We start from the raw sequence: 12345 nt of genomic DNA, 5'->3' as shown, positions 1-12345 counted from the left end.
GATCTATGAAGAACACTGCTGAGGGGAGCAGCGGGCGGGTCAGGAGAGGTCTGCTGCACCATGTGGGTCACCTCCGGGGTGGGGATCGAATTCATGCTGAAGTGGCTTTAGCTTCTTAGTGCTGTGCTTTAACCTGGTGCGCCACCAGGGAGGGCCCTGCCCCGTGTCTTTAGGGAGATGAAGGAGCTGGGAGGAGTGGAGCTGTGCCATCTTCCACAGGAGCCCTGATCCAGCCCAGCCTCAGTCTGTGTGCTTGTAAACTGGGCCCTAAACTGTGCTATGTTAATCTACATCCTTTTGAAAGCCACGGTCATGAAAATGCTTGGAAAAACTGTAAGGCATTGACTATAAAAGTATTACTATTGAGAAGTGGCATGCTGGTTAGACTAGTAACAAAGCTTAGCCCCGGGCTTCATATCTTCAAAGGAATAGAACTGTCACTCTGGTTCCAGAGGGAAAACAGAAAGCACAGATTTAGTGTCCCAACCAAGGCTTGTCGACTCAGTCCAATTTACTGACCAAAGTGGCATTTGAAATGGGCATGAATGTAAATGTTTTTAAAGAGTAAGCACTAGGTAATTACTTCAATGTTCTCCATTGCAGGGGATTTTTCTGGAAGCTACGTACGTGCTGCTGGAGACCTCACTACCCACCCTCTTCTCAAAAGTCCATTTTGATGGGTGAGACTGTTGTGCTCATTCCTTGTTTCACTCTCTGTTCTGCAGTCAGATTTCTAGACTCTGCTTGCATGGCTTTCTCAGGCCTTTTGTTTGGGTTCTCAATAGTCCACACAGCTAGGTGACACCATGCACTCTCCCTGTCTTTTCCCTTCTGGCTTATTTCCTTTAGTGTCATCCTTGACAAGTCTATCCATGTTGTCAGAAATAGCAGGAGTTCATCTTCATTTAATAGCCGAGTAGTACTCCATGGCGTCCACATGTCACGCCTTCCTGATCCACACCTCTGTTTGGGACACTAGGGTGTTTCCATGGCTTGGCGTTTGTAAACAGTACTGCCATGAGCTCGGGAGTGTAAGTTCCTGAAACTCCTGAATTTCTGCACTTGAAAGGAGGCTGTATTTCCACAGGATATACTGGTTTGACTCAGGTGTTGTGTATGAATGATTAAAATAGTGAAGGGTTAACTTTCATTATTCTTATTAACTCGTAAGGCTTTATTTGGGTTGGCATGGGAGGGCTGATGAAAATGGCTTTGCCATTCTTAAGCCCCCACCATTAATCTTACCCTTTTTTATCTAAAGTTAGTTTATGTCTTTTTTAGTTCTCAGCCCACAAAAGTGGTCACAATACTTTCAACTACCTTTCAGAAAAACTCACTGATTTCAAAGCACATTTTATTGCACCTACTTTTTTATTATGCCCACCCCCCTCCATTTCCAGTACACACATAGGTCAAGGTTATAAAGCCATTTTACAAGAGTTTTTGAAGCAGAGGTGTGAAGCAACGCCCTCCAGCCACAGAGGGGCAGCGCTGGGCGCTCGGCAGACTCTGGTCCCTGCTCAGCTGTCTGCGCAGCCCGGACAGACCCCGGGAGTTGAGATTCCTGGGCAGTGTGGGAGGGGTTCCGCTGAAGCCCTTTGTTTCTTGTGCTTGGAGCAGATCTGGGAGCCAAGGCCGGTGGGGTGTGCTTGCAAGCTTCCATTCGAACCCCCTTCCTGGAGCTGCGGGGTTGAGTCTATGTGTTCAATGGAAAAAAAAAAAAATCTACGAGGACAGACATCTTTCTCACACAAATAAAACCCTCCACAGGTCTCGGGACTGCAGATCAGCTCCTGGCAGGTTAACGCGACCCCCCGCGGGCACTCGGCCCCTCCCACTTTCCACCACCTCTTTTTTGGCTGTGTTCTCATTTCCACGCAGCTTGCAGGGCATGGAGGAGAAGCGTCTCCGCGCAGAGATCGGATACCCAGGGAGGGGATGCCGGGGAGAGGCCTAGTTTGGGATAGAGGAGCTTTGAAGAGGGGTCCCGAGACGTGGGCTGGGGACCACGAGTGGGTGTAAAGGAGGGTGCGGGCGTCAGACAGCCAGGGTCGAAGACGCTGCAGGTCCGTCAACCCCTCACATCCGCACGGGGCTTAGAAGCCCACCTCAAGCTCAGGGTCCTGTGCCCCCAGAACCCCCAGGGTGTGTGCAGAGATGCCCCCGGCGACGCGGGAGGGTTTGTAAGCTCGGAGCGGCTTTGACATTGAACTCCAGCCCGGATGTGTGCTTGTGTGCGCGCGCGCCTGTCCGCGCTCTTGTCTGCGTGTGTGACTCGGGGAGGGGGCCGGGTTTGAAGCTGCAGCAACCTGGTCCCTCCGGGAGTCGAGCCGAGCGCGCCCCCGAGCCGCCGCCCGCAGGAGCTGCGAGCGCTGAAGCCATTCATGATTTTAGTGACGTTATTCCAGGAGTGGGCGAGGGAGGGCGGGGCCTCCCGGGGCCGAGCCCCGCCCCCGCCCCTATAAATACGGCTTCCCGGGCTCTTTGTGGGGCCGCGAGCTCGGTGGAGAACCGAGAGCTCCGTCTGCTCTGCCGACGCAGCTGGCAGTGGGGCTGTCTCCGGAAGGCGGACCGGCGAACGCCCAGTGCCCGCACTCGGCCGCCCGCACCCATCCCTGCCTGTCGCGCCTGTCTGCGCCCGTGACATCCTTACTCGGGACGCAGTGGCCCTTTTTAAGTCACAAGGGCGTGGGTCAGCCTCCCCTAGGACTTCATGTCTGTATATTTCCCCATTCACTGGTGAGTATCTTGCGCCCTCGGCGCGCATCCGTCTCGCGGTGGTGCCACAGGAGCCCCGGCGTCTGCCTGCTCCTCGCCGGCTCCCGTGCGAGGGCAGCCGGCAGCGCCCAGCACTAACCCGCCTCCCAAGCCCAGGCAGGAGTCAACGTCAAGGTTGCAAAGGTGGGGGGTGGGGGTCGGTGATGCTGAAAGCATCCAGACAAAGGAAGTGAACTCGGAGCCCTCGCCTCAAGTGACGGCTAAGAGGATGTGTGTGTGTGTGTGTGTGTGTTGGGGGTGGGGGTGCTGCTGAGGGGAGAACCCGGGTTCACCCTGAGACCCGCTAATAAACCCCCCTATGGGGAGGGTTGCAGGAGGCGCGCGCCCAGCTTGGCGCAGGGGGCTCCCGCTCTCCCGGGCCCCTCCCCTTTCCTTTTTGTTTGGGCGTCGAGGCCGGCGGCAGCGGGGCTGAGCTGGTGCTGCGGCGGCGTTTGCAGAGCTCCGAGGGTTGGGGGAAATACGCTCTCTCCACGCGTAACCCGACTGAAACCACCAACAGCACTGCACCCTCTCGACCCCTTCTCTCTCCATAGCCCGTAAAAAACCGACGGGCCTTTGTGGACGCTCGGCCCGGGGAGGAGCCACCTTCGCGCGGCGCGGTGGTAGAGCCTGGGCGGGGAGGGGGTCGCAGGGGTTTGCACCGGGCAGGCTTCGGGGGCTGGGAGATGTGCTCGTGACGAGCCAGATCCCAGCAGTTGGGACTTGAGTCCCAGCAGCTTCTTCCCTCCTTTGCGGGGCTAGAGGAGGAGCTGCCGGGGGGAGGGGTGGGGAGTGGGGGGTGGCAGAGAAGACAGCGCCCGGGAGCGCGCCTCCAGGTGCGGGGCTCAGAGAGCTCAGCCCCGCAAGCTCTAGCGCCGCGCGGTCCTGTTCAGTCCTGGAACCGGGAAGTTCAAGTTCTCTCCAACTTTTCGGGTCGGCGCCACAGCCCCGAATAAGGGGTCGGGCGCCCCTACACCAGGCACTGTGGGTGATCTTCTGGCCCGTATCTCTGGGCATCGCCTGCAGCCTTTCCGGGACCCGCGAGCAAACTGCCTTTTAGTCCCTGCGCCGAGCCCTAAACTTGCCCGGAAGCCCAACATCTTCTGTTAGCGGCCCCTCCCCCACCCCAGCCTTACTGTTTATAGACAGGAGATGGAACTCTAAAAAACAAAATAAAAATTTCCCCACCCCCTGAGGCTTGTGTGATCTCTCCGGGGTGCCCTTTCCTCCCACCTCCGTGGTGTGTGCCCAGCCAAACACCATATGGTGGGGTCTTCCATGGCTATTGGAGGCTTCGTGTCCCAGTTATTAAAACTTGCAGAGGTGGGTGGTAGGGCCCATCAGGGTTATTATCCCCTGAGAAATTATGGTCTCAGGTTTATTGCAAACTGCTGATTAGCACTTCCTAGTGTTGGTGTTCCCTCTGACACCCCCGCCCCCCAACATTAGGCCTTCAGCATAACTCTGAGGTATGCGCTATAAGCATCATGGTAACAAACAGGCCACCTGTGGCTCAGAGAGGTTATATAACCTGTTCAAGATCACACAGCTCTTGAGTGGCAAAGCTTGGTCAGAAGCTGCTTCTGTTTCCAAATGCAGTGTCAGTTCAGTTCTATATAGTAACCTTACAATGAAGACCCTTTCTTAGGTTTCTCACCTTTCTTTTTACCCCTGCGTCAGCACCATGATGGTGAAGTATTGGAGGTTGTGCAGCGAGTATATTGACTTTGGTGTGCTCTGCTAGACCTTATGCATTCGAGACCCTGTGTGTGTCCATGACTTGTGTGAGGATAATGGAACGTTTGTATCCTGCTTTCAGAGTACAAAGCACTTTCACATGTCTGCCATTGGTGGGCCAGCTTGGCCCCTCTGGAAATTTCCTTTGCAATCAGTCTGGGCATCCTTAAGGCTTTTAATCCAGGAGATGTTTTTCAGGCTGTGTGCTTGCAGCTGCTGTGACTGGGGCTAGAGAAGGGGTTTGGACGGCAGATGTGAAACTTGCAGAAAGCTAACCCCTTGGGGCTCTGAGTGGGACATTTTGCAAAAAGGAACAGCAGAGGACAGAGAGAAATTTAGGAAAGCAGCACTATTGGACGGTTTCCTTGAGGTTGACCTGTTATTATTATGTAATAATAATATGTGATTCCCTTGGAGAAGGACTGCATTGGATTTAATACAGACAGGCAGACTCAACTGCTGACTTTTTTTTCTATCACTTAGAAGGAAGTCCAGAGTCACTCTGCCAGTGGGACCTGTACAGGGGAGAAGGGAAGAGGATGTTTGCAAAGAGGTTTTCAGAAAATGTGCTTGATTGATGGCCGAGAGCCCTGAGGCTCTGGGCTTGTGAGGTGCTGTTCCTCTGGATTCTGCTTTGAGCGCCCCGGTCCACATTGCCCCCCCCCCTTCGTCCCTAGGTCAAACAGCAGAACACACTGTAGGTCGGAATGTGAAGTGCATGTGTGTGTGTGTTGACTTTTGGTCTGGGTTTCTTGGCAGCCCTGACTATCTGAGATCAGCCGAGATGACTGAGGTGATGATGAACACCCCACCTATGGAGGAGATCGGCCTCAACCCACGGAAAGATGGCCTTTCCTATCAGGTGAGTTCAGTTCTGGGGTCCTTTTGGTCCTTTACAGTTGGTAGCTATTGCTGGGTTCTGTGTCTTCATTTGCGGAATGGGACTATCCTAGCTACTGTGACGGTTCGTTTGAGATGCGGGCGTTTGTCAGCCTGGGCCACAGGAAGGACTTAGCAGGCGCCAGTCGATGCTATTAATGCACCAGCCTTGCTGCTGAGGAGTCTCCCACTCAAGATGGCGAAGGGGGAAAGGATTTGTGCATTTGGTTCAGACCAGAGCTCCCCTTCCCAGCCACACCTGGGACAGAGCAACATCGGTCAGGGGCCGCATGGAGGGAAAGTGTCCTGGTGGAGGGATAGCGGTGTCCAGGGTGACTTTCTCTGTCAGGTTGACAGACCTGACCTCAGTTGGTTGACCAAATGAGTTAATGTTCCAACTACTTTGAACTGAGGAGGCCTTTCCCCCCAAGGGAAGGTGTCTCAGGGGTGTGAGGGCTTGACGCTCATCCTTCATGACTGGTCCCAAATGCAGAGGGCCTCAGCCTGACCTAAGTCACACTGGGATCCTGAACCCAGTGCTCTGTCTGGGTGGCCATGAGCTCCATCAGAATGAGCCTGCCTTGACCTCCAGGGAGTAACTTTTCAGGTGTCTGGGGGATCCCTAGGCAATTGTATTTGGGGGGGAGGGGAAAGAGTCTGTTTATAAGTGAAGACATTGGGCCCAGGGAAATTGTCTGGGCATTTGGCCAAGGAAGACGAGGGGGACCATGATAGGCCAGATCCACAGACTGACCCCGTCACTGTGGGACCCTGAGGTGGGACTGCTTGCTCCGTGTCACAGGGGAGGAAGTGGACTCAGACTGAGTAGGTGACTTTGGTGTCCAACTCCAAGCCTTGCTGTTCTTGGAATATATTGTGTACCTGGACTTTGGGTTTGACTCTTGGCTGGGTTCTGGACTTACTTTGGCGAGTCATTCTTTAGAACTGTTCCGGGCATTTATTTTGTAAAAGAACAAATAAATAGAAAACCCTAGTGGGTACAATGGAGACAGGGCCATCAAAAAGATGAAAGGTGAGGTTGGGCAAGGTGACTTGGCAGTGACAGCAGCGTCACCCTCAGACTCACCTGGGAGGCTTGAGAAGGGCCCTTTGTTTGTGTCATTATGGTCAAGGCCCTTTTGCTGACTGGAAATAAGTATTTGGGTGGCCTAAGAGGGAAGAGGGGAATCTTTTGCCTGGTGGCTTTAGACCCTCTTCCCCTAGTGTGGAGGATGAGAGAAGGCCCCACAGCCTGTAGGAGGGTGGAAGTTTCCTGGCTCACCAGCTGGGGGGTTTTGGATACCAGTTCCCAAGCCGCTGAATCAGACCGAACCTCTTTGTGGTTACAGTTGTCTTTCAGCTCTGGGTTTTAGATTTCTGCCCCAGAACCCTTCCGAATAGTCACTGGTATGTCTACGTCCATCTTTCCTGTTCTTTTAAACATGTTCCAGGGAGAAGGGCCAGCTCCTGTGTGCCGTGCTCCCAAGCTTTGAGTCTTTCAGGCCTTTCTGCTGGGTCTGAGCATGAGAACAGGTGACAGTGGGGAGGAGCCACAATTCCAGGTGTGGGAGGCTGAGTGGGCGGCAGGCTACAGTGGCAGCGGGAAAATACAGTCACCGCCGGGCTCCGGAGATGTCTCGGGTGTTACCTGAGGTTTCTCCTTTGGTGCTGGACTGAGGGTCCAGTTCTCAAAGCCTTGGGAAATTTGTCCTTGTTACCTGGGTCTCAAGGAGAGCAACAGCCCAGTTCTAAGATAGCTTACCTAGACTTCAAAGCATTCTTTAACCAAGCAACACTGATGGGCACTTGTATACACAGTGTGTTGCACGGAGACGCTAGGGCATGTGTGGGAAACCAGCATGTACACACAAGCTGGGACCTAGACACTGCCTGGGATAGCAAGACAAACGCTGTGGTCAACCCAGAGCAAACCAGGGCGGGGGGACGAGAAGGCAATCTGCTCGAAAGAGTCCAAGACCTTGGAAGACAAAGATCCCATGAGCTGGAGTTGGAAAATAATTAGAATTTTGAGAGGGCAACCCCAGATCTCCTCTAATTTTGTTGCACCTCCGTAGACCCCCTGTTTATACCAGGTGCGGGGTTCTGCAGGGAGCAGGTCTGACAACTGGCATATGACCCATCATGGCTGGCCCACTCGAAGCTAGTGCCATCCAATTGAACACATTCCCACCGGAGCTCCGGGGATCGGCTGGCACTGTGCGTGGCTGGAGGGAGCCCGTCTGCTGTGCGTGTTCAGGCTGGGCTCAGATCTGGGGGCGGGAGACCTCAGAGTTCTCAGCATTCCTCCCTAGGGTTTATAGTATGTGCTTGTTACTGAGGCCTGCTTTTCCAAGGCACCGATAGTGGGAAGGAGACATCAATCCCAACTTGGCAGATGAAACAGAATAGCAGACTGGTGATTTGACCTTGAAACAAGGTCGTAAAACAAACAGACACTTTGGGCTTTGTCAATCATTCTTCCACCTTCCAGACCTACCAAGAACGAAGCTTGCCTGAGTTCTCTGCCCCAGGTGTGACCCCTTGTTTTCAACACCTGTGGCATTTTGTGCTTTGAAAGGTTGCCACCCTCGATTTTCAGGATACACAGCCTGGCTGGTCTTCTCCCTGCCCAGCTGTCTAAGGGCAGGAGGTGACCTATGACCAGCCTTGTACCCATCAGCTGTCAAGCCTCCTGTCCCCTCCTTGACCTAGGGCCCTCACAGAGCAGGTGCTAAGTTGGAGGGAGATTGTTTCATGGCAGTCAAGTCCCCTGATTCCCAGCTTGGCCACCTTTGGCCCTGCGTTAGGGGTTTACAAGTGCCTCTGCAGCCTCATCAAGGCATCAGATAGAAGACTTTTTAATTCCTTGAACGAGTTGGGAAGGCTCGATCTATCATGCTTAAAAGTTAGTGCGTATCTCAAGCCTGTCTAAAAATGGACTCAGCTGGTACCTTGTCTGGTTCTAACATTTATTTAGAAAGGCAGTTTTATATGTGAGAGCCAAGCCTGCACACTCACTCGGCATGAGTTATGACACCCACCGAGTGGGTGAGTTACTAGAAAGTCTGTGCCCATTAGGGTGGGCTGTGGCTGGCTGCTAACTCACCGCCATGTGGGTGGGCCCCTGGGAGGACTGTCCTGTCCCTGATCGCTGCACTCTTTCCCAACACTGCCTGTGCTTCCTGTCTCCCAGCCTATGTGGTAAAACACCTACCACCTAGCCCTCTTCCTTTCCTTGGTCCAAGAAGTGATGCTGGGGCTGCCATGCCGGGCCCTGCCTTGACTCTAGGGCGCTGAGAACGTGGCCTTTGAGATGCACGTGTCTGACTGGCTCCCCCTCTGTGCTGCCGGGGCCTGGGGCCTGTCAGGGTGAGAGGCTGGGTGTCTGGCCACTGACTGTGCCCGCAGGCGAAGGCTCTGGGCCTGCTGACCTTTGGCCTAACTCCCTTCCCTGCTCAGCCTTCTCCTCCTCCTCCAAGGACAGCATGCAAGTTTCGGCAGCATTATCACTAAGTTCTGGGTAGAGATACAGCCCCTTGAAACTGGCCCTTCTCAAGCATCTGGACCCAGATCTGATAACTTTATCCTTCCTTAGGCTCTTTAAATTCCACTTTGATCAGCACTGCACGTGCTTGCTGCTCTCGCTCTTCCCCTGGGTCACGTCCTCCTGCCTTTCAGCACCCATCCATGTCAGACAGGCTTTGGGCTTCCCTCCAGCGGAGCCGGGCGGAGGATGCCCTCGGAACCAGAGCAGCCAGCACTTCACATGCCACAGGGCCCCACGCCCTTGCTTTCCCTTTGATCCACTGAGCTAAGAGCTGCCTCTCTCCCCTTCCTCTCCCCAAACCGGAGGGCAGGCTCTCCAGGCAGGGAGGAGGGGAGTGGGTCGGCTCTCCTGGCCAGAGTCCTGGCATTTGCTTCTCGCAGCCCCGAGAGCTTTGGTTTGGCTCCACATCAAGCGCAGCTACAGCACTGTGCTGCCTGGGAACCGGCCTCTCCCTGGGCAGGACGGCTCGGCCTCTCATCGCCGAGGCTCACCGATCGTCGACTCCTTTCTCCCCAGCGCCTCACTCTTTATCAGAAGCAGCAATTCCTCCCTCAAAGAGCCAGCTGGTTTCATCACTCCATACCTGCATCTCTTCCTCGCACCTGAGTCCCTGAGCCTGACTTTCCCAGTGCCAGCCCCAGCCCCGGGATGAGTGCTGGCTTGAGCTTTTCCCAGGGCTAAGTCCTCAAGGCTTTGTCTCCCACAGCTCCCCCCCACCACCACCAACATGCCATCTGGGCATAACTTATAACTACATGCGCCCTTCCCCCTCCCCTAGTCTCGGTGGGTATCTCCAGCTGTGCTAACCACCAGCCCCAACCCCCAGGGCTCTCAACAGTTTTCAAGGCCCTACTGAGTGGCCGCATAGAAGTCCCGTGGTGGCCAGGAAATGATCTTTCACAGCAGACTTAAAAAGCCTCCGTTGTCCCCGGAGAGGCATAAAGCTAAGCTCCCACAGCCCTTGGCAGGAGATGTCCAGCCATGGACATGGCATGTTACCGGAATGGCCGCAAGTTTTCTTTCTCTCTTCCCTGCCACTCCGCCCAGCTCCCCGCCTGGTAAGACAATCATCATGTGATGCCAGCTGCCCACAGGGCCGTGCCCAGGAGCCACCTTTCCGGGTGGCGTGGGGCTGCACGCTGCCTCGTCCTGAGTCAGCGCCCCCTCTTCAGATCAAGTCTCCCCCGCACGAGGGACCCGGCACCTTCCGGCCCATGCCCTGAGCCTCACAAACATCGCCTTCACTGCTCTGGAATGCCCCTGGTTCAGGGCCCACAGAGGACTGGAATTATCCCCGTGGGGGATTTCCCCAATGCACACACACCGTGGTCACAACAGTGAGTCTGTACCTGGCCCGGGAGAGAACACACTTCCTCCCCTCTCCCAGCCGGGGCTGCACACTGAGCCCATACAGCCCGGCTTCTCTCAAAGGGCCTGTGTTAAGCCGGAGGCCTCTTGAGTGGGGAGGTGCGTTCAGTGCTCCCTGAGTGGGGGTGTGTGTCTTAGACTGCTCTCTGTTCCCACAATACCGGGCTTAGTGTGCTACAGACACTTGCCAGTGGGCGCTGAGTGATTGATGGGCCGCCCTTCCCTCCCCCTCCGGTGCTGAGAACTACCCCACTACCTCGGCCACCCCCTGGGGTAGATTTTTATAGGGTCCACATCTTTTCCATGCCGGCCCAGTCTCCCTCATTGGACAGGAAGGAGGATTGTAGCATTAGGGAAGGGGATGAGCTTGGGTGGCGAATCTTGTGACTGTAGCCAAGAGCTATTCCTGGGTGTCTAGTGCCTGTCCTGAAGTGATCTGTCAGCCCTGAGTCCCAAAATAATCCTCAGAGCGTACGAAGACAGGCTCTCCTCAGCACGGGGCTCGGAGCTGCTGGGGCTTCACTCCTTCCCAGTCAGGGGGCCTCTGTGGCTCCTGCTGCAGCCCCCCACCCACACACATTGTGAATATACATGGGTCCACGGCTGCTCTACCTGTTTCCTTTGCTCTACTAATCACATCATAGCTTAAGCAGATGCAACTTTTGTCCTCGTAGCCACCTCAGTTTTCCTGGGATTCCAGGTCTGGCTCATGGGGTGGTTGTGGTGCAGAAGTGTTGCTTCCTAGAACCAAGGTTGGCCTGGCTGGAACACTAGGGAAGCCTTGGGCACAGCAGCTCTGCAAGGTGCCTGGCGCTGTACCACAGCAGAGACTCTAGGCCCGTGTCCCAGACGGTTTCCAGCCTTGATTTAGATATTACACAGATGCATTTTTAAAATCTTAATTAATGTATTTTTTGATTGCTACCTATGGCCAGTAGTAAGTACTTCCCAATTGATGTAGTGATAGATGCTCATTAAAAAAATGTAAGTAAGTAAGCATAGCAAAATATAATTGAACATAACTTGGACATGTGGAAATGAAGGAATAACAAGGATAGTAACCAGCTTCCTGAAGCCTGTTACCACTGTTACCACATATGATTTTTTTCCTGTAGAGTTGGATGCATCCTCTTAGACTAAATGATCATTTCTGCCTTTCTTTGGCCTCCTGCCACTTAGATATGGCCAGTGAAGCCTCAGGATTCTTCCTGGCTGTTTTCCTAGGCACTTTAATTTTCACACCAAATTATTTCTTACTAATGCTTCTATGTATACACCACTTCACATTTTAACGAAGTGTTAGAACCCAAGCACAGCTGCTCCTGGCTGCCCCGGGGGTTCACAGAAACTTTCCAAGGGATGTGACAAAGAGCATTTTCGGGAAATCAATTTCCACATCTTCGGCTTCCTTCTCTTGCTTTTCTAAATTTGCACTTCCTGAGACAGGCTTCACCGGTTTTCTTTTCCTACCTTTCCTGTCATGATGGGCCTCCTCCCCTTTACAAGAGAAGGACCTGCTTCTTGCCTTTCTCAGCCTTATGCGACGCCTTCCCCTCTGATGTAGAAGCCTCAAACATCAAAATGCTCTACTTAGGAAGTACTGTGAATCCCACCCAACTATCACATTAAGAAGCCAACCCAACAAGTTTGCCTTTGTGTTTAATAATTATCTGCAGTGTGTTTATTGATCAGCCTTATACTACAATAAACCAATCCAGAATTTAATCAGAAGCCTCAGGATCCTAGGACATAAATACGTTCAGTGACAATTATATAGATGAACATATCTCTTCATTGCAGAGATGTGTGGGGAAAAAAAGAATGGCCAGAAACTTTTAAACATGAAAACGTATTAAGATCAAATTCCAGAAGTAGACTGGAAATGTTTCAAATTAAAAATACAAAGGAGAGCCCTTTCTGGTGGTGCAGTGGGTTAAAGCACAGCACTGTGAAGCGATCCTCGGTATGAGCTCGATCCCTGACCAGGGAGCTGACCCACATGGCACAGCAGACCTCTCCTGACACACCTGCTGCTCCCCTCAGGAGTGTATTTCAGT

General features: G+C 53.6%; 1 protein-coding gene across 1 annotated transcript in view; it reads left to right on the top strand.

Moving 5' to 3' along the window:
- The first annotated feature begins 2488 nt into the window (after positions 1 to 2488).
- Positions 2489 to 12345, top strand: part of LBH (limb bud and heart development) — a 22756-nt gene continuing 12899 nt past the window's right edge. Inside the window, exons 1-2 of the mRNA XM_004686323.2 lie at positions 2489 to 2739; positions 5254 to 5356. Of these exons, the coding sequence (XP_004686380.1) occupies positions 2714 to 2739; positions 5254 to 5356 (129 nt within the window). The 5' untranslated portion in view covers positions 2489 to 2713. The remainder of the gene's footprint in view (positions 2740 to 5253; positions 5357 to 12345) is intronic.

The sequence above is a fragment of the Condylura cristata genome, unplaced genomic scaffold, assembly GCF_000260355.1.
Source record: "Condylura cristata isolate star-nosed mole 26May11 unplaced genomic scaffold, ConCri1.0 scaffold00020, whole genome shotgun sequence".
Classification (NCBI taxonomy): domain Eukaryota; kingdom Metazoa; phylum Chordata; class Mammalia; order Eulipotyphla; family Talpidae; genus Condylura; species Condylura cristata.
This window is presented reverse-complemented; position numbering and strand designations above follow the sequence as displayed.